Source organism: Coenobita brevimanus, chromosome 64 (genome assembly GCF_032717465.1).
Source record: "Coenobita brevimanus isolate Jiangsu-jjx chromosome 64, ASM3271746v2, whole genome shotgun sequence".
Taxonomy (NCBI): Eukaryota; Metazoa; Arthropoda; class Malacostraca; order Decapoda; family Coenobitidae; genus Coenobita; species Coenobita brevimanus.
In genome coordinates, this window is record NC_137017.1 from 2,936,977 (window position 1) to 2,963,389 (window position 26,413).

Sequence of the window (26,413 nt, forward strand, 5' to 3'; positions counted from 1 at the left end):
AACTCTTCAAAATCAGCACTGCTAAAAATAGTATTTACTCAAACAATCAAAACTATAAAATGGATATACAATCCATTAACTAATATACAATCCATTACCTTAATGCATGCAACATGAAGAGGTGTTTCTCCTTTGGTATTTCTTTTGCTGATAGCAGGAGTGCTGGGACTCATACACTGGATGCTGAGTTGTGGTGTCTTGGTAAGCTTTGTGTTTTCAGATATTGCAGGGACACTCCTTGATGTCTTTGCTGCATTTTCATTGCATTTACCCTGACTAATTTTCACTGGAGTTACAGATTTCTTATTGACTGATCTATTCTTTGTGTTAGAAGCCTTTGGTGTTGTCCTCAACTTTTTACATATCTTTTTCATGCTTTGTTTACTAGGCTCATTTTTGACCTGGGGAGGTGTGCTCTGTCCACAGACTCCTGCAATTGATTTTTCTGGCAGCTTAGCAGTGATTAAATCCTGAAGAGGTACAGATGGTCTGATCTGCCTCTCTGGGGTACAGGGTATACAGTCTGGGGCCTCCAACCCTTGTCCTACACTGAAAATGTATGTATTAGTCAGTAGATTAGAAAATGAGTCTTCATACAGTAGTAACCTCTTAAATCTAGTAACATCTTTTCTCACTTAGTTCTTGCTACCTTCAAATAAGTTTATTCAACTTGGGAAAGGCCCCTCATAATAAATAAATTTATTAAGGTTACAGTATATCTAACCTTTCCAGTTTGGAAAGTCCTTCTTAAAATTATATGCAGGTGGCAAGAATAAAAGATAAAAGTACTATACAACCTATGGTAAAAAGGGTTATTACATTATTCAGTTTCTATAGTCGGATTCCCGCCCGTTTGCGGCTGAGGTGTGGCCCGCACCTGTGGACAATGGTGCCACGTTTCCCCAACTTGCGATGTGAAACGGAAGCTATTTATGTACAAGGCATCACAAATTCGATAAATTCAGATGAATAAAACTTACACTTGTGTATTTTGATGGATGAATCAACAGTAATCTTATTATGCATAAAATATTTATACAGTAACACAGAAACATGGCATACATATTGTACAGTGTTGCTAAAAGATATTGTAGTCACTTTTAATGGTTTTTAGCGTAGTTTTAGGGTGGGTAATAATATCACAGTTATGGATATAAGAGAATGAGCCTGAAAAAAGAAGAAATATGCCAATATCCAAAGTAAAAGAAATAATTCATGTAATTCTTGTGAGTGGCAACACTTACACACCCATCTGGCCTAAGATAAAGTACCGTAGACCCAACCATAGCTTGTACAGGTGTTGCTTGGGAAAAATGCTCACATTTACTGGCTTTTACCATAATTTTAAGGGCGAGGAATAATCACATTTATAATCATAAGCTAATATGTAGGACAAAATAGTAGGCATATGCCAATACCGAAGTAAAAAAAAAAAAACTATTCACTCACGAGCGGCAACACTTCCACACCCAGTCGGTGGCCTTGACAGATAGCTTCCCTACAGAGAGAGAGAGAGAGAGAGAGAGAGAGAGGCAGGCAGGAGAGGGGCATGCATTGAATGCATTGTCGGCATCACTAAATATAACAAAACCAAATTAACAAATGAAAGCACAATTATAACTAACTTATAAAAGAATCAAAAGTACTCAGGGTGGCTCACATTTCCTGCCAGGAGAGAGAGAGAGAGAGAGAGAGAGAGAGAGAGAGAGAGAGGTCTGTCACTGCCTTCTTTGTATTCATTTGTTCCTTTGTACATACTGCACACACTGATATACATTGTTCCTATTGATGCACATATATCTATACACGTAATTCCTCTCTCTCTCTCTCTCTCTCTCTCTCTTGTAATACTGACCACATGGTAGGTGAATCCAGCCCCCCCTTCCCCTTCCCTCCCTTCTTAATCCCTCCTGGGTGTCTCAGGTCAAATCCCCCTTCACACTTCCCCTCCCCCCTGGACCACCACCCCAACAAACCCACATCCACACTCCCACCCACACCTACACCCACACCCCACTACGTCGGGGTGTATGAATCAGTAACGTAACAAACCTCTCAGCAGACAGTAACTTTGACACTCCATCTACTACTAAATACTGTATAACAAAACCAAATTAACAAATGAAAGCACAATTATAAATAACTTATAAAAGAATCAAAAGTACTCAGGGTGGCTCACATCTCCCGCCAGGAGAGAGAGAGAGAGAGAGAGATAACGGTATAGAAAACGTGGCAACACGGTACACAGGTGCGGGCCACACCACAGCCGCAAACGAGCGCGAGTCCTACTATAGCAAAACTTTTATACCAGTCTTCTTTTTTTTTTTACCTCTATTGGGAGGAAAGGTTGACATCAGCAAAGGTATGGGATGATTCAGTACTTTGAGGCCCCCAAATAATGCCTATATACAGTATCTGTTAGTAAGGAACAGATTTAAGTGAAATTCTGTACTTCCAAACTTAAGCTTAAGTCAACCACACACTGTACGAGGTCTGTCCAGAAAGTATATGACATCATTTTTTTTTTTCTCTCACCAACCAGTTGGAGGATAAAGGCAGGGTTTTGTGTAGTGTAGTGCAGGATCTTTGTGCAGATGCATGATTATGCCTGTTGTCATGAGTCTTGCACCTTATGCTCGTCGCATTCCCACACTCATCATGATGACCGAAAAAGTCAAACATTACTGCATCAAATTTTCCCCAAAACTAGTTGATACTCAAGCTGAAACTATCAGGAAGATCCACCAAATCTGGGGGAATGAAGCCATGAGGGTAACGCAAATAAAGGAGTGGAACAATCGCTTAAAAAATGGCTGACTGTCAGTCGATAGCCATCCCCATCCTGGGAGGCCATCAACGGGCAGGAGTGCTGAAAATGTGGGTCAAGTCTGTGATTTGGTCATAGGAAATGGTCAGGTGATTGGAAATTGGAATTAGGGATGAATCAGAGCATAAAATTTTAACGGAAGATTTCGGCATGCAACAAGTTGCCACCAAGTTTGTTCCAAAGCTCCTTTCACGTTCACAACGAGCACTGCAGATGAATGTTGCTCAAGACATGTTGGGGTGTACAAATCACGATCCAGAATTTCTGAAGACTGTTATCACTGAAGATGAGACTTGGGTGTTAGAGTGTGACCCACAAACCAAAGCACAGTCATCCCGGCGGAAACAGGCAAGGTTGACTTACTCAAAAAGAAAAGCATGACAGGTCCGCAGCAAGGTGAAATGCACGTTGACAGTATTTTTCAACTACCATGGGGTTGTGCATCATGAATATGCACCAGAAGGTCAGACTATCAACAAATATTACAACCTCAACGTTATCCATTGTTTTTGTAACAGTTCAGCGGAAGACATCAGACCTTTGAAAAGTGGCAAGTTGGCAGCTGCACCATGACAACCCCCTTGCCCATTCTTCTCAACTGATTCAAGAATTTTTGGCCATGCACAAAATCCCATAGGTCAGGCAGGCTCACTACTCACCAGACATGGCTCGGTGCGACTTTTGGTTATTCCCCAAGCTCAAAGCTCTGGTGAAGGGTTCCCGATTTGAGACAAGAGAAGAGATCATGACAAATGTGATTAAGCCCTTGTAGGAGACAATGAAAACCAGCTTTGAAAAAATGCTTCAGGCAGTGGAAAGAATGCTGGGATACATATGTCAATTCAGAAGGGGCCTACTTTGAAGGGGATTTCAGAAAATCCCCATCATTTGAATTTAAAGACATGATGGATATGAAATTTTGTTCATTCACCTGCATAACAATGAGCAAGAATCAGACAGTCAACTGCAATGATCCAGAGATCAGTCCATACTGGATAACTTGATATTTTTAATTCTCCTCCTTCATCCAAGACTTTTTTTCCCAGCTGTGGGGCTACCTTATGGGAAAAATACTGCTGTAAAATTGGTATGGAAAAAGCTAATTATTATCGGTAAAGGTACCTGTATCGAAAATGGAAAATTATCCAATAATTGGAATCAGATGAGTAGCAATAAAAAATCCATAAACGTTTGTTTTACCCAATGACTCTTGACTCTTTAGACTCTTATAAGTCTTCTAGCACTTATTTGTCACGTTTTCTGGTATGAACTAAGGTGGGGATGATAATTCTTTTTTAAAATATGGCTGTATCCCACATTCTGTTCACTGTCTCAAATGATAAAATGCTTGAACTAAAACAAACAGAGTATAGGCATATCCCAGTTTAACACTCTAATTTGTTAGGTAAAACCCCATCGTTATGCGGGGTATCATATATCGGGGTACTTTTAACTTGTATTTCAATGTGGACCGTTTACCAGCCTTGGGTTCCCTCCCCCCAAACAAAGTCCAAAATCCACCCAGATAAGCCCCAAAACAGGTTTAAAAGCAATTAAAATGGCCTAACAGCTGTCAAGGAAGCTAACCCAAGCCTAACACATGTAAGTAACTCACTTAAAACAAAAATAAAACCTGAAAATCATAAGGAATAGGTTAGAAAATATCAAACACCTCTCATCACTTACTTCTTGTAAGTCCATGTCCGGTCCTGGTCATCATCCTTGCTATCCCTCCCCGAGGGAAGGGAACATGTGGTGCTCCCCAACACTCAATCCTCCTCCTCAAAGCCCTCAAACTGATCTCCAGGGGAGGGTAAGAAGGGGGTGGCGATGGAGTGCAATGCACTGGCTCGGGCGGTGGCGATGAGGTGCGATGTGATGGCTCTGGGTGTGGCGATGGAGTGTGATGCGATGATAGAGGAGGTGGTGAGGGAGACAGCTGCGATGTCCGGTGAGATGGCAAGGGAGACCGTGCAATGAATGATGAGGTAGCGATGAAGTCTTTTGCAGTGGCTCTAGCCGTGGCGAGGGAGACAGAGACAGTGGCCGAGGTGGTGTGGGAGATGAAGGCCGGGACGAGGAAGGCAGTGATGAAATGGCAGAGTGCCTTAGTGGAGGAACAGGTAACATGGAAGATGGAGATCAACTGGAGGTTAGGTCAGTCATCGGCAGGAGACGTCCCTCGGTGTTTTTCTGCTGACTGAAGGTTGGGGAGATGCTCTGCTGGTTGAAGGCTGGGGAGATGCTCTGCTCGTCAAGGGCTAGTGAGGTCCTGTGTGACTTGCTGGTCTGGTGCGGGCCTGCTTGAGGAAGGCTGTGATCGTAGTCTGCCTGGCCATCCTCTTCTGCTCCTCCAGCATTGTCCTGTAGACTTTCATCCCCTCCTCAAGCCGAATAGCTGTGTCCCTGCTTCGTCCTGAAAGGGGGTCGTGTGTTTGCATTAAGTCTATAATCTCGTCCAGCTGCATTAGCATCTCCTTCAGGATTTTGATGTTTAGAGCTTGGACCTCAGGCACAACCTCCTCCTCCTCTGCCTCCTAGTGTGCCCGATGGATCTCCATATTGAAAAGCTCATCATTGCTGAGCTCCTCCCTGTGGCTCTCGAGAACTTCCTCCACATCATCCTCGTCAACCTCTTCGAAGCCTGCCTCGCGCGACAATTCGACAATGTCCTGCCACACACATTCAACAGGCAGAGCTTGAATGCCCTCGGGGAAGCCAATGAAGGGGTGGACACACTCTAGCCACAGTTTCTGCCACACACTGTTCATCATCGCCTGGCTAACCTCGTCCCATGCAGCAGTTATATTCTCAAGGGTGTGGCGTATGTTATACCCCTTCCAAAACTGCTGTACTGTTGTCCTGTCATCACTGTCGCAGTGTCTTACCAACTGCTTCATCGTGCAGCAGAGGTAGTAGGCTGCATTCACCCCTCGGTTCATCCTCTACAACAAAGATGTGGTGCTGGGGGGCAGGAACACCACCTCAATACTGCTGGCCCATTCCTTCATCGTGGGCAGGTGGCTAGGCGCGTTATCCACCACCACGAGAAATCTGTTAGCCAAATTTTCACATGACACGTACCTCTTCGTCACACAAGAGAGGTAAGAGAGGTATGAGTGGAAGTACGACAAACAGAGATCTGAAGTCAACCAAGCCTTCTTGTTCGACTTCCAGATAGCCCCAAGGTTCTCCTTAACATACCCAACCAGAGCCCTGGGGTTCTTAGAGTGGTAGACTAGGTGCGGCTTCAACTTCAGGTCGCCTTTGGCATTATCCCCCAGCAGCAGTGTCAGCCGGTCCTTCGAGGTCTTGAATCCTGGCGCAGACCTTTCCTCCGTTGCAAGATATGTCTTGGAGGACATTCTCTTCCAAAAGGCCCAGTCTCGTCAAAATTCAGCACCTGCTTTGCATTACATTCACCCTTCGCGATGATGCGTTTTGGCTCGTCAGGAAAAGCTGCTGCTGCCACCGTATCTCCACTTGCTGCCTCACCGTACATTTTCACAAGGTGGAGATTTACCCATCTCTTGAATTGGTCAAACCACCCATGGCTCACCTTAACCCCTCCATGGCTGTGGGTCAGGAATTTTATGTGCACCCCAGGCCGACACAGGGGCCATTTTCTGAAGTTTCAAAAATTGATTTTTTTTTCTTGCCATATTGAAGAGAAAGTTCAGATGCACCTAACAGTGCAAATCCCAGTTTCCTAGACCCATTCTGTGGCTTGCAATGGAGCGCGAAAGTTGCAGAAGTATCGGCAATCGATATCCACTCTCAAGAGGTGCTGCTGCGTTGCAACATCGCACGTGTTGTCATTATTTTTTTTACCTCCGAAAACAATGTGAATTATGCTGAAATGTTGTGCATATATTAGATATGATGATCTCGAATGACTTCAGTACATAATATGTTAGGATTGGCTTGAAATAAAATTATGAATATTTTTTCACCTTTTTGATACAAAATAGGTTTACAGTAGTGACAAGTTATTTTTTACGTTATCGTTGTGTCCATGCTTGGAAAAGGGAGTGAGAAGGTTGAATTTTCTGTCCCAAATGAGAAAACTGCCCGTCCTCCGAGGCTAGGTTCTCCTACGGGAGATGAGAAAGGAGGGTCAGATCCAATTAGGAACTGGGAAGTTGAGTCGCAACTTGCCGCTCCTACATCACGTGCATGGCCAAAAATAGAATCATAATGCACTTTCAAAACCACAAATAAGTCCAAATATTACGAACGGAGAGACAAAGCAGAAATAAATACATTTACAGACAGGGGAAAACGTATTTTTTCCATAACAACACGTTCACCTTCATCATTTTACCTTGTTATTTTCGCAATATATGTTGCTGTCTGTCTGTCGTGAGTGTGGGAAAGTAAAATATTTTCTGCCCCGGTAAGGAAAAGAGGTACAGCTGGATGTTTCCCAACACTTTACACGGTCATAAATGCAAGATGACCTGCCATTTGCACCTCACACGAGCTGATTAGCAGGAAGGGAAGGAAGCACTTTCCATCCACGAAAGCATCACATGAACACAGAAAACCTTCCTGTTATGCTTGTAAAAGGCAAAGAATATGTAAAATGATTCAAAACAGTGCAACAAACCTGAGCAAATAGGTAAAGATACCAAAAAAAAATTAAAATTTTTCTTTTATTTTCATGTCTATTTTGTTTATGCCCATAAACAGGGTGGTTGTGTGTGTTTTGCAAGGGAGGAGAAAGATTATATTTTCTGTCTGGGTCAAGATACTGGGTGAAATCATGTGTGTTTAGGCTTGGCCATGAGCGAAAAAATCGTACATCCACTCGTCACGGCAGCAGGTGGTGAACTGACAGATGAGGTGTGAAAGCGTGAAGTGAAGGTCAGTCTCATGTCCCAGATGTTTGTTCACTTCCCGAAAGTTTTCACAGTGTTCTACAAGTCGCACTGCATCGAATGATCCAAACCAGTACAACAAACCTGGGCAAATAGATAATGATATCAAGACAAAAATGTATTTCTCACTTATCATGTCTTTTTTGTTTGTGCCTGTATTAATTCATAAGCAAGTGGTTGTGTGTTTTGCAAGAGAGGACAAAGGTGATATTTTCTGCCTGGGTCTAGATAATGGATGTGGTTGTGCTTATTTAGGCATGCCCAGGGACAAAAAAATCGAAAATCCACTCATCACAGCAGAAGGCTCTGAACTGCTTGATAAGGTGTATGGGAGTGAAGTGTAGGTCAGTCTGAATACATTCAGAACATTCACTTCCCAAAAACTTTCGCCATTTTTTATAGACTGCACTCAAATAACGCCTGCGGCCATTCATTGGCTAAACGTCATTTGACACCAGTGGCCACAGAGGTGTTAAAGGTCTTGCTTTCATCAAGATCATGCCTGAGCTTTAATTCGTCCCAGAGCGAGAGAGCCTTTGTGCATATTATGGCTTGGTGCATGGGTGCTGGTTCTGAACTTCCAACCACATGTGGAGCATCCGCTCCAGCTCCTCCATCGCAGGCTTTCGCTGACGGGTGATACAGGAGGCGGATAAGGTTGCAACTTCCCCAGTAGCAGCCTTAATGGCCTCCTTCTTCTTGATGATGGTGGAGACAGTCAACTGGACCAGGTGGAGAGCTGAGGCAATAGCACATGTACAGTTGAACACAGAAATTGGTACCACACTTCACATCGGGGCAATGCAGCCGGTCCATCCTTACTGCGCGGCGGGTACTTGTGTTTAGCTCCGCCCACAAGTTCACACAGTCGAGACTCTTTACGGGACAGTGTGAACCGAATCAAGACATCTATTGAATATGATCATATGAAGGGTGGCAATCTGTACCTCATAATACGGGTAATGTTCATGAAAAGGATTACATAACTTCTATATAGATAAAAAGAGTTATTTAATTCCCGAGGAAATCCTGTGTAACTGCAGTGGTTATGTAAAACAAAATGCAACCTTTATTTGTAATACTAGTATTTCGTCCATCCACCTCCTTTCTCAGTAACATCCCTCATTCAGTCAGGCATGGAATATACAAGGATGCGGCTCTGTTCAGGCCTATTTCTGCATAATTCTCACTGGGCGTTGACGTGATCCATGAGTTGCTGGGGTGTTCGTTCATGCCCCATTGTCCAAGCATTTACCATTTGAGCCCATACATGTTCAATAACATTCATATCAGCTCCTTTGCTTGGCCAGTCAAGAAGTTGAATGTTATCTTGTTCCTGAAATCACTCTTGAACATGATGAGCGGTGTGAATGGGGCACCTGTCATGCAAGAATAAAATGGGTCCCTCTGGGGAAGGGTAATCTTTCTCCCTAAGGGAAGGCAAGAAGGAGGTTTGTAACAGCTCCACACATTTTGCTGCTGTAAATCGTCCCTCAGTGGGAAGACGTCCCCCATACCATTTAGCGACACCCAGCCCCGTACATTGCAGGTGGTGTGACCGGAACGGGCAACCTGAACGATATTTGCGGGGTCGTATCTGTGTAAGAAACCAATGTGTAATTATTAAATAATAGGGAAACAATACATACACACACAAAGGTAATATGTGTACACTGGGGTTTTGAATAGAGGACACCCTCCACAATACCTGTACAGTATTATGAAACAAATGTATAGGGAAGCTAGCATATCCAATTACATATGTCGAAAGAAACAGGCCATGATGCAACAATGAGGAACAAATTTACAGAGACTACGTAATTAGAGTCATCTTACCGTGTCTTATTTCGCCGCCAGCAGTGAAGCTTGCCATGCGTGATGGACGAAAAACATTTCTTGTCCGTGAACACAACCCGGCCCCAGAACTCCATGCCTTGCTCAGCATGATGTTGAGCAAACTCTAGCCCTCCTGCCTTGTGTCACTCCGTCAAGATCTCCTTCATCGCAGGAGTCTTGTGATGTATACCTGCATCATGAAGTCTGCGTCTTATGGTCACTGCTGAGACCTCCAGGTGTAGGTTACCACGAATGGCCACTGCGTTGGTTACGGGGTCTTCTACAACCGCAGCGACAATAGCATTGTACTCCTCTGGAGAAGATGCCCGAGGGGCACCCGACCTCGCTGTGATGAAAATATACAGAGTATACTGTATCCCTGGTTGTGCAATATGAACTTACTCCTGGAGTGATAACATATCGGTTTATTAAATTACGTATAGTAAGGGTATATATCTGTAGAAATTACAGGTATTGCCACATTAAAATATAAACATGTTGGAGGAGAATACCTCGTTATCTCTGCACCATGAACAGCTTAAAAGTCAATTAACACCGCACGTAGGCAACTGCTCATCATACGAGATGTGGACAGCAACTACTTGTCCCAGTGACGTTTACCTGCTGTCAATTGGGCACATTAGCTTGAATTCGCAGGTATTCTCAACACCTTACTAGCAGTGGCGCTGGGATATATGCATAAATAAAAGGAACTGACACCCGTGTCCTGCAATATAAACTCACCCATGTCATTTAAGTTGCCTCTTTCCTCCTACCTTTGTATCATTTTCTGCACAGTCCTGGTAGATACACCAACTTCATGAGCAATACCCCGTATCGACAGACCAGTATCACGCAGGGAGATAATACGACTTCTCTCCAATAGATCACTGTCTCTCCGATTCATTGCGTGACCAACTTAACTCTGACCCTTCCTAGCTGTAATGGTGACGACAACACCTCGGTTAAGCATCAGTGTTTCGCACAACATCCCGGTGTTTGTATGTGTGTGTGTGTGTGTGTGTGTGTGTGTGTAACTACACAACTAGAGCGACATATACTGCTTTCCTTATCTAACAGACATAACTGTATAAAGGAAATATTGTGTAAAGTGTTTATTTCAACAACGATACAGCTGATATACTTGAAATTACATTGGCAATTAAATAACTCGCTTCTTGTTTCAGTGTGAAATCTTCATCGAAATAATCCCATGAGTCTGGACTGTGAATTGGTGGGCGGAGTTAAATACACGTACTCGCCACGCAGTAAAGATGGACCAGCTGCTTTGCCCCGATGTGATGTGTGGTACCAATTTCTGTGTTCAACTGTACCTTTGCCTTTGTTATACCACTTAAGGATATCCAATTTCACCTCCAGTGACACAGTCTTATGCGCACACTTCGCGGGAACATCACCGGCACCACCACTAGCAGGCCGCTTACCACCGCGGCTAGGACCTCCACTAGCACCACAACTAGCCCCACCATGTGCAGCACCCTTACCAGACATTACCATACTTATTTGGGCCAAAAAACATACAATATTGCACTCCACACACAATAGTATTACTGCTCTACTCACGGCACTGCTCAAACAGTTACGATGCACTATGATAACAGTTTGTGTAACATTGGTGGTGCAACACGATGCATAGTGGGCAAGCGTAATGGAGATCCTCACTCTGAGATGGCCGGTGCCAGAAGAGCGATATGGGTAAGCAAGGGGTGAGCAATGGCTATGGGGCCTGCACGAGTGTTTCTGCACATCCTGGCAGGCAGGCGGGCTCAGCTGGCCGCGGGAATTCATGCGATTCAAAATTTCGGCCCATCGTCTCTGGGAGCAACATCAGAGGGCCTATCGTTAAACTGGGGGTCGCCCATCGGGTATCAGAGCCTGGTGGTATTTTTACCCCCATCGCTAAGCCGGGGTATTACTGCATGGACACGACAATACAGTATTATAATATCACTGTGGTTAGAATGTAACTGTCCTTAGACGGTAGTTTTGTGTCAAGGTGCTGTGGTGGACAGGGAGGAGCCACTGGGTCAGGGGTTTAACTGATCATACACACACACATATGCAGCGCACACTAGCAGTGTTCCATAACTGGCATGACTTAGGCTTAATGTTTCCTTTCAATGGTACAAGAGCTGTGAGTAGTTGCAATTAAATTTTGATTAGAAATTCAATTTCCTTTATATTTTTTTCTTACTATTAAATATCAGTACACAATACTGTACATATTTTTTAAAATACAGAATAGGCAATTTCTTCATAACAGCATTTCTCAAACTTTAAGGATTTTAGTGCTGAATTTGATTCTTATTTTGAAATATAATTTTGTTTAGCTAACATGAAAGGAAGATCCGCATTACTACTGATGGCAATTTATAGAATGGTATACAGTATAATAATATACAGTAAACCCTCAATATAACAAACTAATCGGGGGGAGGGGTGGCTCGTTATATCCGATAATTTGTTATAGCAGAGGGTCATTATTATCCAAGGGATTACCAAACCTAGGTCGCTATATCCGTGGAGTTGTTCGGTCCTATGTGCGCAACCACAACCTAAACTTACTCAATGAAGTTTTACATGGAGAATTCAACAGCTTATATAGTTATACGCATAATACCATCCCGTATGAAGTTGTACATATAAATACAATACAGTACCTATAATACGAATACAATATAATGTAGTACTGTTACAGTACACTTACCATGCCGATAAGTGCCAGGAAGTGATGCTGTGGTCACCGCAGGAAGAGAAGGGAGGCAGAAGGGGAATTCTGAAGAGGTTAGATGTTGGCACCATACAATACACCTGTACATCAGACCACACCACACCGTACACACCAGAAATTTTTGTACTGTATCACTAGGGCACTATACTTAATCTATCTATCTATCTATTGCCAGACGCCTCAATCCCGTTTGGGGTGGCCACAAACAAATCGCCTCCAAGTCGCACTGTCCCCCGCCATTTCACTCCCCTGCTCCCAACTCACACCCCCCTCTCTCATATACCTCTCCACCCCATCCCTCCATCTCATCCTCGGCCTCCCCCTCCCTCTTCCCCCCTCCACCTCACTCACATAGCTCTCTTCGTCAGTCTTTCACCCTCCATCCTCTCCACATGGCCAAACCACCTCAGTGTGTTCCTCATAACGCTTCCTATCACATCCACATCCACACCACAACGCTCCTTTATATCCTCATTCGTCAGCCTGTCTCTCCACGTGACTCCACAGGCTCCTCTTAAATAACTCATTTCCACTGCTCTCACTCTTGACTTGTGTCCTTCCAACAATGTCCAAGCTTCACTTCCATACGTTAGAGTTGGTATCACAATACTGTCATGTAGTAACTTTTTCACTTCCATGCTCACTTCCCTGTTTCTTATCACTGCTTTCAAGGAACCAGCAACCTTTCTTCCCTGCTGTACCCTTTCAAGCACTTCACCCTCCAAACCTCCATCCTTACTCATCACACTACCCAAATACTTAAACGTACTCACATTTTCCAATTCCTCACCATCCAACCTCGCTGTACATTCACTAACTTCACCTCTCTCAAAGACCATCACTTTACTCTTCCCTACATTCACCTTTAGGTTCCGTTTCTTACACACACTCTCAAACTCATCCACCAAGCCTTGCAGCTCCCCTTCGTCTTCACTCAACAACACAGTATCATCTGCAAACAACAGTACAGGGAGTTTCCAAACACTATCCTCTCTCACCAGGGCCACTCCAACATCCACTACCCTACCTTGTACCTCTTTTATTACCCCATCCATGTACAGATTGAACAACCATGGAGACATGACACATCCCTGTTTCAAACCAACTTTCAAAGAGAAAAATTCACTTAGTTCACCATCCACACGCACTGCAGCCTTCGCACCATCGTACATACTCTTCACAGCATTCAACAACTTCCCATCTACTCCATATATTAACACTTAATAATACAAACTGAACATTTCAGAACAATATTTACACTTAAGTATAGTACTATATACACCATATATACATTTTCCATAACACTTTATTCACCCATTCATCATCTGATTCACCGAATATTAATTCTGGTGGCTCTGGTGTCACTCGTGTCAGTGGGAAAGGTGTGCTGGTACCAGAAGCCAAACTGGGAAGGCTCACTGAGGACGTCGAAGCAACAGACACACTCGAAGTTTCTGAAACTGTATGTTTTTTGTTTCCAGGAGGCAAGGCAACAGGCTTGAAGATGTCCGAAATTTTCAGCTGGACTTGCCTGGCCTGGTTTCTCCTCATCAGGTCCAGACCAATCCATCTAAGGAGCTCAGAGTTTTCCCCCACAAATGTCGTCTGCGACAGCCAAGAGTATGTCTGCTGCATCGATGGCAGCAGACAGGGATGGCCAATGTGTCCTCTCCTCTTCCTCCACCGCAGCTGGTTCAGGCGTGGTCAATTCCTGGACTATTTCCTCCTCTGTCTGGTGGTGGTATCCAGGCAGACCACCATCCTCATCCAGCCACTCTTCCACCTCTTCTGCAGGGATGGAGCCTTCACCAGCTGCAGCCAACATTTCTGCTGCCTTCAGTGGCTCCAACCCCTTGAATTCAGGCTTCTGGGCTGGAGTCTTGGGGGTTTTGAGGAGCTTGCACCATGCACTGCGGAGAGTAGTCACTGGCATCTTCTTCCAAGCCTCTGCCCAGTTCATTATGGTGTCCTTTGATATTTTATTTCTTGAAACTGTCCAGTGTCTTCTTCCCCATGGTGTCCACATACCCCTCCTCCTCCATCATCCTCAGTCACCATTAAGCACTGGTCCAGGTAAATATTTTGACAGTGCCTCTTGGCACTTTCAATTACCCCCTGGTCCACTGGCTGAAGCAAGGAAGTCGTGTTTGGTGGTAGAAATATTGCCTTTATTTTTCCATCCTTGGAACACAATTTTGCAGTGGAAGGGTGGGCTGGGGCATTGTCAAGGAGGAGCACAGCCTTTACATTCTCCCTACTGATGCCATACCAGGCCTGGTGCTGCCGAACGGAGGGATCAAAACTGTGATGGAACCAGTTGTTGATTATATCCTGGGTAAACCAGGCAGAAGGGTTGCTGTGGTAATCAGTAGGAAGCTTGTCCATAATATCTCTGAGAGCCTTTGGCTTTCTATTCTTACCCACAACGACTGGTTTCATAAGGTGGGACCCGTCGGCATTAGCGCACACCAACAATGATATGCGATCCTTCGCACTCTTCCCCCCCGGAGTGCTGCTTATAGTCTTGGAAGCATGTGTATTTTGGGGGAGTGACTTCCAAAAAAAAAAAGACCAGTTTTGTCAGCATTGTAGATCTGGAAGTCATGGAGGCCCTCCTTCTCCTTCAGCTCACAAAACTGGTCTATGAAGGGGTCCACTGCATCAGCGTCAGTGCTTAGAAGCTCACCCATGATAGACTTATTCACAATACCGTGACGCTGTCTAAAACGCCACAGCCAGCCACCACTGCACTTGAAATTGTCATGGCCTAAATGACGAGCAAGCCTCTGCACTGCATGCTGAATATCAATACAGTACCTCAAACAGGAACACCCTCTGCTCTCTCCTGTGTGTACCACTTATACACTGCCTCGTCAACATTTTCCATGGGAAGTCGTAGCTTGAGGTAGAGTTCCTTCCCTTTCCTACCGGCCTCCACTGCTTTCATGGCCTCCTTCACCTTCTTTGCCTTGATGAGGTCATGGATGGTTGTCTTCTTCAGGTCGTGTTTATTCATAAGCTGACTTCGTGTTGCCCCTTCCTCATACTCATGAAAAATTTTATATTTCTCAGTCAGGGAGAGAATCTTCCTCTTTCCCTTGTTTGAGGGTGAAGGGCTAGGTGATCTGAATGCCATTCTTGCCATAGGTAGATACAGTAGTGTATGTAGGTCACACGTGGTACAAGAGGTAACACAAGTGAGAGAGAACCACATGGGATGAGTACTACGCACAGGCTGAGAAAGACCCAAAGCGAAAAGGGGTGAGGCGCGCAGGTTAGCTAGCCTATGTGACCCATCACGTGGGCTGGCAGGCACACCCACAATGGTGAGTCATGGGAGCTGGCTGATACATGAGCTTCCGCCACATTCAGCGAACAAATGTTGTTATATCTGGCAGAAGTTCGCTCTGGAAATGGTGGGTCGCTCTATCCGAAGTTCGCAATTAAAGGGTTCACTATATTGAGCGTTTACTGTATTACAAAACATTAAAATATCACAATAACTTTAGTTTCTGTATTTTCATTGTAAGGAAGCAATAAAATGATTACTCATTACATTTTGTTTCAATAATTTCATTTATAAAAGCTCCAACAAGCTTCCATACATCAGCCTTGGTCACCTAATGGCAGCTCTCCAAGCTGCTTTTTTTTTTTTTTTTAAAGGCAAGGAAGAAGGAACCAAAGGCTAGGAAATGCAAAACAGCTCCTTTCAAGAAAAAAACAAAAACAATACATGAAAGAGCCAAATTCAAGATCCGTTCATTTCAAGATGCCTGGACACACTGAGTTCGAAAGACTGGAAATCATAGAAAGTAGGAAATACAGACTGAGGGAGACATTTTCAGAGCAGACCTGTTGCATAAATGAAGGACTGGGAGTAATAGTTAACTCTTGCATTAGAAAGTTGGACAGAAAAAGGATGAGAGTTTATTGCTAGATGGGTGCTATGCACCCGTCACAGAGGTGGCGGGATGCAAGCAGACAGTTCAGAGGAGCAGTGACCCTTATCCCTGAGGTCACATTCTATAACCTCATCCCAGGTCTTTTTTGGTCTCCCCTCACAATTCTACCTCTGACGTTCACACTTCTCACTTTCTGCACCCAACTGTCATCCCCCATCCTCTCCACATGCCCAAACCATCTCAATCTACCCCTCCTCATCACATCAATACACTCCAGTCCTATCCTTCTTCTCAACTCTTTCATTGTAAACCTAGCCCACCCAAGCCTCACATTCAAGGATGCACTGCATATCCACCTAATCACTGTCATTTCTGTATGTCTGAGCCTATGAATATCCTCTTCCTTTATTGCCCAGGTCTCACTACCATACAGCATTACACTCCTTACACATACCACATACAAAGATCTCTTAGCATGGAGGGAGAGCCCTCTCAATGTCAGGAGAGGCACCAGCCCCCTGGACTTCTTCCAACCACTCCTCACTCTAGCTACAGAGATAGCTCCAGCCCCAACTCCAGCACATAACATATCTCCCAAATAACAAAACTCTTCCACATGCTCAAGAGACTCACCAGCAAGTTCAATCCTTTCCCACCTGACAATCTCCACCTGCTCTCCCAGACACACCGCACATATGAAATCAGCATTATCTCGCAGTCTACCTTTAATACCACTACATCTCTTATGCAACCACTAATCACAGACGCTGCACAAGATGGAATTTCTTCCCACGCCCTTGTGGCAAACTGCACATGGCCACTCTCCCTCTTCTTTGACAGTAACACCACCACCCCAGATACCAACACCTTTGTTTTATCTGCATTTACTCTCAAGCTCTTGTGCCCCATACCATCTCTCCACTTCCTAAATCTTTCATCTGCCCCCCATTGATTCTCTGCAGCCAACACCAAATCACTGGCATACAACATCTCCCATGGGAGTCCATTCCTCAAGTCATGTGAGAAGGCTTCAAGCACAAGCACCATGAACAACAATAGGGAGCTGAAGACTATCCCCTGTTGCACACCCACATTCACGGAGAACTCATCACTCAAATCTCCATCCACTCTCACCTGGGTGTGAGCACCTACATACATGGCCAAAACCACTCTAACCAGCCACTCAATCCCAGGCTTTCTCATTGACAACTTCACCACCTCCCTAGAAACTCTGTCAAAAGCCTTCTCCAAATCAACAAAAACAAAATACAGAGCCCTTTCCTTTCCTATATATTTTTCCTGAAGCTCTTGAACAATGAATATGGCATCAGTGGTCACTTTGCCTGGCATAAACCCAAACTGCATCCCATCAATATTCACTCCTTCTCTAATCGTATCTTCTATAACTCACGCCATTACCTTCATTACAGGTCCAGAAGTTTTTTGCCTCTATAATTTCCTCTTTCCATGGCATCACCCTTCCCCTTGTACACATTTACACTCTCACTCTCCAGTCAGTCCTCTGGGACAACACATCACCATCATCTAATATCTAATCCAGTGTTGCCCAGCATGGAGTGTAGGAACCCAGGGCTGGTCAAGTTGGTCCTGACATTTAAGATAAGAGTGACCAGCCCCACTCACCCCTGAGTGGCATTATGTAAGCAATGAACACCAACCACCCCTTGGACATAACAAGATTAAGATCAAGATGGGACAAACGACGCAGGGCACATGGACTCACTCACCCTCCAAATCCATCCACGCGGGTCCCTCTGTACAACTCTCCAGGCAGCGACTCTTCCTCCTCTAAGTATCTCCCTTTAAAAGTGACTGACCTGCTCCAGCCATGAGTTATGTGGCCTTTCCCTTGGCCTCCTCCACCCTGGATTAACTTGTTCAGAGATCACCCTGTGAGCAGAATCAGCCTCAGGAAAGCTGGCCACATGCCCATATAGCTGGAGTTGGAGTTGAAGTATTATGTGGATAACAAGTTTCGATTCAGTCTCATGGAGTAGTTGCTCATTATGCACCCAGCTGTACCAATGATATCCCATGTTCCTGCAAAGACACTTAGTACCAAAAGAGTCAAATCGCTGCTTCAAGCCACTGTTTAGTGTCCATGTCTCACAGCCATAAAGTATGACAGGGGGCACCAGTGCCTTGAAGATATGAACTTTCGTCCTTCTACACAAATAATGAAGCCAAATAACTGAAATCAGTAAATCCATAATCTTGTAGGCCATAACGATATCATGAGAGATTTTACTATCTGATCTACCGTTGTTATGGATCACACTACCAAGATAAATGAATCTTTCCAAGACTTGTATATCCTCACCATATGCTTGGATGGACTGAGCTGCTTCATCCACCAAGCCCACATATGTCTGGACCTTGGTCTCGACCCAAGATACCTTTAATCCCAGTGGCTTCGCATTCTTGGAAATTCCTCAAGTGCACTCAGTAGTGTCTCCAGTGACTTAGCTAGGATAACTGCATCATCGGCAAAGTCAAGGTCAGTAATCCTGAAATTGCTAATTGATACCCCAGAGTGACTTCTGACTCACAGCCAGCTCCAGTACCTAATCCATACATGTGTGGGAGCAAGGACACATCTCTGTCTTACACCAGAAATTATTGGGAAGAAGTTGGATGTCTGGATGTCCCCCCCCCCACACACACACACACACACACTTGACAACACTCTCAGTGTTTGAGTACAAGCCAGTAATCAGTTGGATTATCCCTGCGGGGATCCCACGGAGTCACAGGAGTTCCCATAGTACCTCTCGATTTACTGAGTCAAACACCTTATGGAGATCCACTTAGGCTGCAAGCATACCTTATCAAAATTCAAGGCGGCATTCCACAAGAGCTCAAACAGCTAGGATATGGTCAACAGTAGACTTCTTAAGCATGAATCCAGATTGCTCAGGTCTCTGAAACTTTAGCAAATGGTCCCAGATATGCATCAGAAGAATGTGAGCAAGAACCTTACCTGGCACACACAGCACTGTAATACCATGATAGTTACTAGTCACGTTGGCCTCCTTTTCCTTTCCAGATAGGGGTGACCAAACCCTTTGTCTTTCAAGGGGAATGGTATCAGCCTGCTAAACAACTTTCATGACTGCATCATGGTGTTGCCCACAGCTTTGATCAGTTCTGCTGGGATGTCACAAACACCAGCTGCTCTACCACTTTTCAACCTAGCCACTGCCTTCTTGATTTCATCTAGAGAGGACACGACTTCATCAGCTGGTGGGACAGCAGTCAATGGCTGTACACCAGCCGATGGAAGCTCTCCTCTGGGAGGTTCAGCCATATACAGCTGTTCAAAGTACTCAGCCCAGCGAGCTCTATACTCACTTGCCCCTGACATGAACAGAGTTAGCCTGAGAGGTGGGTCTGAAGTGAAGCTTCTTCAGGGTTCAGTAAGCAAGTCGAAGGTTATTTGCATGAAAACAGCCTTTCACCTCCTCAGTGATTTCCCTGACCTACCTCTCCTTGTCCCTTCTCAGTGAAACTCATGTCCATCGAGACAGAAGTCTGTGCTGTTCCTGATCCCCACCCAGTCTGGCAGCAAGACTCTCCTCAACTGTGGTCAGTGTCCCCTGGGAGATGAATCCCCTCCCTGATCTCAGATGGTCTCCAACACACTCATCAGCTGCTGCCAGGGTAGCACGCTTAAAGGTATCCCATCGTTCAACAGGATCCTCAACAGTACTGAGCACTTCAATCCGATCTGAGACTGCCACTGCATACTCATATGCACACTCCTCTTCCATGAGTTTCTCAAGATGGAATCTTTTTTGCTGGCATCTTGAGAATCTCTCAGTTTTAATTTGTAGCCTTAGAATGGCAACAAGTCTGTGATCAGCAGCAAAGATCTCTGCACTCCTGAAAACCCTGCAATTCTGAAGGATCCTCTAGCGAATACTAACAAGAATGTAATAAATCTCCTTAGCAACCCTTCACGTATTGGGATACCAAGTCCAGCAGCGAAGATTTAGCAATTCTTAACTTATAGGATATTGCAAAATCCAGAAGGTAAAAACTACAGGAATTCCTGGTTCCAGAGCTTAACTTATAAGATATTGCAAAATCCAGAAGGTAAAAACTACTGGAATTCCTGGTTCCAGAGCTTAACTTATAAGATATTGCAAAATCCAGAAGGTAAAAACTACTGGAATTCCTGGTTCCAAAGCTGTGGGGACCTACACAATCCCTGAAGCCGTCCCTGTCAATGTCAGTAACTGCACTAATGTCGCCTAAGACCAGGAGTGTATCACGCAAGGGACACTGTTCCACAACAGAGTCAAGTTTGGTGCAGAATAGCGCTTTCTCTTCAAGATCACTCACCTCAGTTGGAGTGTACACTGCAATAAGACAGATGAACCCCAAGGAGTGCTTCTGTCTCACAAGTGTTATATGCTCATCAACTGGCGTAACCCGGTTGACACAAGAGGCAAAGTGAGCAGCAACTGCCACAGTGACACCCCTAAGATGGGTAGCATCATTGCGGCCAGACTAGTATGTGTAACCACCACTACTGACCTCACCATGCCCAGGTTGCCTCACTTCAGAGAGTGAAGCTATGTTAACCCCCAATTGCCCCAACTCTCATGGCAACAAAGGCAGTCAATCATCCTTTGAAAGGCTGTAATACTCGTATATAACTGTATTTGTCAAATCAGTAACTAACCCCACTCCTGTATCTCCTGAGACCTTCAGCATTTCAGCAGTCAACCCAGCACACCTGCCATCTCCCTAACTGCATCCTGCCCTGCTCACAGTAGCAGCAACAACCAAAGGCAAAGGGCCTTAAGGTTATCAGGGCACATTAATATAGTATTTAACAGTAACATCATTACCACTGGCCAAATAATAGGAAACATAACATAAAGCACACAATTTTTTTGCTTCCCTAAAAGTACACAACATTCAATCAGTAGACAAATAATAAACATATAATATTTTAACTTCTAAAAACTATGCCAACTCTTGGCAAAGTAAACATATAATATTTTAACTTCTAAAAACTATGCCAACTCTTGGCAATTAACGATTTATGAAACACATAACATATGTAAGGTTCTGGTCACTGAGCAAAATTAATACAGCATTTACAATTAAAAGTATATCTTGGCTGGCCAGCCATTAGCTATAAAATGAAACAATATTTGTCCTTAAAAGTATGTAACAATCTGGTCATTACTCATTAGCCAACTACAGACCAGACCAGCCTACAGAGTTCACGGATAGTGGTAAAAATACACCTGCTTTAATCTCTCAGACTGGATTTAACTCACAATGAGTCAGGGATGTCTCTCATATATATCATGATTAAAACCACATTCCATGAAATAAAGCATGAATGGTTAAGTACAGTGTATGCCAACCACACACTGATACATGGGAGGTATACTGTACTACAGTGGCTCATACTGCACATACTAAAATGGTCATGTCCCAATCATTTTCTAACAACCAACCTTCTTATACACTCTGGTTCAGATCTCATATTTTCCTTTCATTCTATATAGTCAAACCACCTAATAGTACTTATCTTTATCTATATCAGCTTCCACATCACATTCCTCATTAACAATTTTATTTAGCCATTTATCCCCCCTTGTCTCTCCACCTGCTTTTCTGAGGTAACTCATTTCAACACCTCATTCTTAATATATGATCCTCAAGTACTACTGTATCTAGTCTCTCCATTAAAGTATAGTACTGTACTGTATCTTTTGTCAGAGTCTAAATAAATACATTCATGCAATTCACTCTTTACTCCCACACTTACATCCCAGTTTCTTACTCTTCAACAATTCAACCTCCAACTATTTCTCCGCACAAAGCTGCCTAAATACAGGTGTTTTCACTCTTAAATCCAGCATTCATGGGAGGAAAGGTTTGTTGGTTTCCTGATTCCCCCCCCCCCCAATGACAGACCAAGAATGTAAGTAATTTGTACTGAGAGGGCAAGCCCTTCTTACTGCTCCCAGAAGCAAAACCAAAACAAATATGAGCTATATAATGAAGTTTACTGTCAACACCAGCAGTGGGACTAGACCAGATTATAGGAGATGGAATGAGCTAACCAGACCAAAACCTGTTTTAGAGCCAAAATCAGAAGTAACTGACTTCCCTTAATCATCACATTGTATCCCTCCCCCTCACAACATCTCTCTCTTGAATTTCCTTCTCCATTTCTTTCTACTTCTCTTTTCTTCTCACCTCTTTATATCACTTCCCTTCACTTCCTCACTCTTCGATTCCCTCCACTTCATTTAATTTTTCTTCACTTTTGTTTTATTCTATGCTCTTATCTCCCCTATGGAACAGGCAATTCTTTAAGTTACTGAGGAGCTAACTGCAAAACAGAACATCAAGAAAGGCAATACAGTAACCCCTCCAATACCCGGATCAATAGAGCCATAGGCAGGTCCGGATAGTGGTCCTGTCCGCATATTGGGCCCCAGCTTATGGACTTGTACTTATGGACCCTAACTCTGAAAAACACCTATACAACTCCCTCTGGACATGCATTGCACCTATTTAAGACCCAATTCACACCAATAAGGGACATAAAAGACTGAAATAAATGCAAAAGAACCATAAAATGAGGTTTTAGAGGTGAGTTTATACAATATTAAACATTCTGGGTACTTACAAGTCCCTTGCTCTTGGACTGGTTTGAACCGCCAGTTTGCAGTCCACAGTTAATCCTCTGCACTCTAAATTCTAATTTCTTAACACTGCACAACACTGTAAATTCCCGTGTGTTCTAGTGGCAAGGTATAGCAGTTTATTCACTGTTTATTCACAAAAAACAAGCACCTGTGGCTTGCACTGTTATGAGTATCTGCTCTCCATCGGAGTTAAGCTGTGACTGTTGATGTTGGTGGAGTAACAGAGTTGCCAGATCGCAACAGCCACTTTACCAATCTCCTCAACTTTCATTGTCAAATATAACTTTTCATTACCAAATTCGTAAAGCTAGCATATATTCTTCACTAATTATATATACAAGTGGAAATACATGTAATCACTCTACTTATAACTAACACCATGTTGATTATTTTCACACTATGTAGGGTAGCAGATTAATCAGAGAGAGCAAACAATCCACCATCTCCATCCTGTGTATCCTCATACATGTGAAAAATCCATTTGGTAATGCATTATTCTAATGCATTACCAAACGAATTTTTCATTACCAAATTGGCCCACACTTGGTAATGAAAAATACCAAATGGCAACCTGACAGGGGAGGGGGGAGGGGGAGGAAGGAAGGGGTGAAGGAACCATGGTGTAACAGCTGTTTGGCGCCAGGCAGGAATTTCAAATTATGGGAGGGAAAAAAGTCAGATTTTTTTTCGAATTTTTTGCGGTTTTTGGCCCATTTTGGGAATATTGGATCCCAGGAGGATTATGTCCGGTTAGTGGGGATGTTCAGATATTGGGCGTTCGGATATTAGAGGGATTACTGTATTATCAAAAAGACTTACTGTACCATACTTTGCTGACCTGATCTGTTCTCCATTTAATATATCCACGAGATCTTTACTTGCTGCCACCAAACCATTGATAATGCGATCTGGCTTCATCTCGCAGGGAGGGGCTGGGATACTACACTTGGGGCACACTCCATTTTCCAATTTCTCAACACAGCCAGAGCAGAAAAAATGGTCACATCGTCCCAAACACTGAGGGTCTACAGCAGTATTGCCACTGTGGGAAAAAGAAAACAGAAGGATCAGTCCTTCCCTTCACCACACATAAATTGCTGAATTAATACTGTACAGTACAGTACTTGATAAAGAGTCACTTTATCTATGGTACATGACTACAATTTTCTCTTTTGGGTTATATTTTTCCTTCAAAAGTCTTTCTCTGTCTTCTTCTTTGTCCACATTAGTCTAAAAAATGGTCCACTGCAGAACAGGATCTTCCTCATTATGGCACAGTTGTTCTATCTATCAATCTACTGCCAGACGCCTTAATCCCGTAGGAGGTGGCCACACACAAATCGCCTCCACGTTGCCCTGCCCCCTGCCATTTCACTGCCCTGCTCCCAACTCACACCACCCTCTCTCATATACCTCTCCACCCCATCCCTCCATCTCATCCTAAGCCTCTCCCCTCCCTCTCCACCCGTCTACCTCACTCACATACACTCTCATCGTCAGTCTCTCATCCTCCATCCTCTCCACATGGTCAAACCACCTCAGTGTGTTCCTCCTAATGCTTCCTATCACATCCACATCCACACCACAACGTTCCTTCACTTCCTCATTTGTCAGTCTGTCTCTCCATGTGACTCCACAGGCTCCTCTTAAATAATTCAATTCCACTGCTCTCACTCTTGACTTGTGTCCTTCCAACAACGTCCAAGCTTCACTTCCATACGTTAGAGTTGGTATAACAATGCTGTCATGTAGTAACTTTTTAACTTCCATGCTCACTTACCTGTTTCTTATCACTGATTTCAAGGAACCAGCAACCTTTCTTCCTTGTATTCTTTCAAGCACTTCACCCTCCAAACTTCCATCCTTACTCATCACACTCCCCAAGTACTTAAACATACTCACATTTTCCATTTCCTCATCATCCAACCTCACTGTACATTCACTGACTTCACCTCTCTCAAAGACCATCACTTTACTCTTCCCAACATTCACCTTTTGATTCCATTTCTTACACACTCTCCCAAACTCATCCACCAAGCCTTGCAGCTCCCCTTCGTCTTCACTTAACAACACAGTATCATCTGCAAACAACAGTGCAGGGAGTTTCCAAACACTACCCTCTCTCACTAGGGCCACTCCAACATCCATTGCCCTACCTTGTGTCTCTTTTATTACCTCATCCATAAACAGAGTGAACAACCATGGAGACATGACATATCCCTGTTTCAACCTAACCTTCAAAGAGAAAAATTCACTCAGTTCACCATTCACACGCACTGCAGCCTTAGCACCATCATACATACTGTACTCTTCACAGCATTCAGCAACTTCCCATCTACTCCATATATTCTTAATACTTTCCACAATCCTTGTCTATCCACCCTGTCATATGCTTTCTCCAAATCCATGAAGGCTGCATACAACTTCTTTCTACTCTGTAGAAACTTTCCCACTAAAGACCTAAGAATGAATATAGATCTATACAACCTCTTCCCTTCCTAAAACCTCCCTGTTCTTCTCCAACTAATTCCTCTGTTATTTCCCCAACTCCGTCAATAAGTATCCTACCATACACTTTCCTATTACACTAAGAAGACAAATGCCCCTATGATTACCACACACTTCTTTTTCCCCTTTTCTTTGTACAAGGAAATAATTATACCTGACTTCCGGATGTGGATGTAATAGGAAGCATTATGAGGAACACACTGAGGTGGTTTGGCCATGTGGAGAGAATGGAGGGTGAAAGACTGATGAAGAGAGTGTATGTGAGTGAGGTGGAGGGGGGAAGAGGGAGGGGGAGGCCGAGGATGAGATGGAGGGATGTGGTGGAGAGGTATATGAGAGAGGGGGGTGTGAGTTGGGAGCAGGGCAGTGAAATGACGGAGGACAGGGTGACTTGGAGGAGATTTGTTTGTGGCCACCCCAAACGGGATTGAGGCGTCTGGCAATAGATAGATAGATAGACTTCCAATCCTCCAGGACTCTACCTTCCTCCCAGGCCAATCTGCATATCTTCCACATCCATTCTACTACTATCTCTCTCCCATGATTCAGTATTTCACCACACACTCCATCAATTCCTGGGGCTTTCCCCAATTTGACTGTCTTCATTGTTTCTACATCTTCTACCCAACTGATTTCTTCCTGTCTTCTCACCTCCCTCCTTCTCCCAGCCATTCCCCAGCCACGTATACTTGCATTACTTCCATTCTCTATGTTCAACAATTCCTTAAAGTGTTCTCTCCATCTGCTCACTTTTTCTCCCTTCTCCATTAGTAATCTACCATTTTTATCTTTCACTCCTCAGCTAACTTCACTGCCACCCAGTCTTACTCTCTTCACCTCTTTCCAGAACATTTTCTTACTGTCCTTCTACTTTACACTCAAATTCCTTCCAAATTCCTCATCCACTCTCTTCTTACTCTCTCTTACTAATCTTTTCACCTCTCTCTTCCTTTCTACATATAACGCTCTCTTCCACCTCTCAACTTCTTCCATGCCCCTATTTCTTA

General features: G+C 43.9%; 1 protein-coding gene across 1 annotated transcript in view; it reads right to left on the reverse strand.

The window, feature by feature from the left end:
* Positions 1–26,413, reverse strand: part of LOC145404627 (BRCA1-associated RING domain protein 1-like) — a 93,026-nt gene that overhangs the window by 38,525 nt on the left and 28,088 nt on the right. Inside the window, exons 5-6 of the mRNA XM_080276149.1 lie at positions 23,737–23,940; positions 99–549 (exon numbers count right to left, since the gene is read on the reverse strand). Coding sequence (XP_080132275.1) covers positions 99–549; positions 23,737–23,940 — 655 coding nt within the window. The remainder of the gene's footprint in view (positions 1–98; positions 550–23,736; positions 23,941–26,413) is intronic.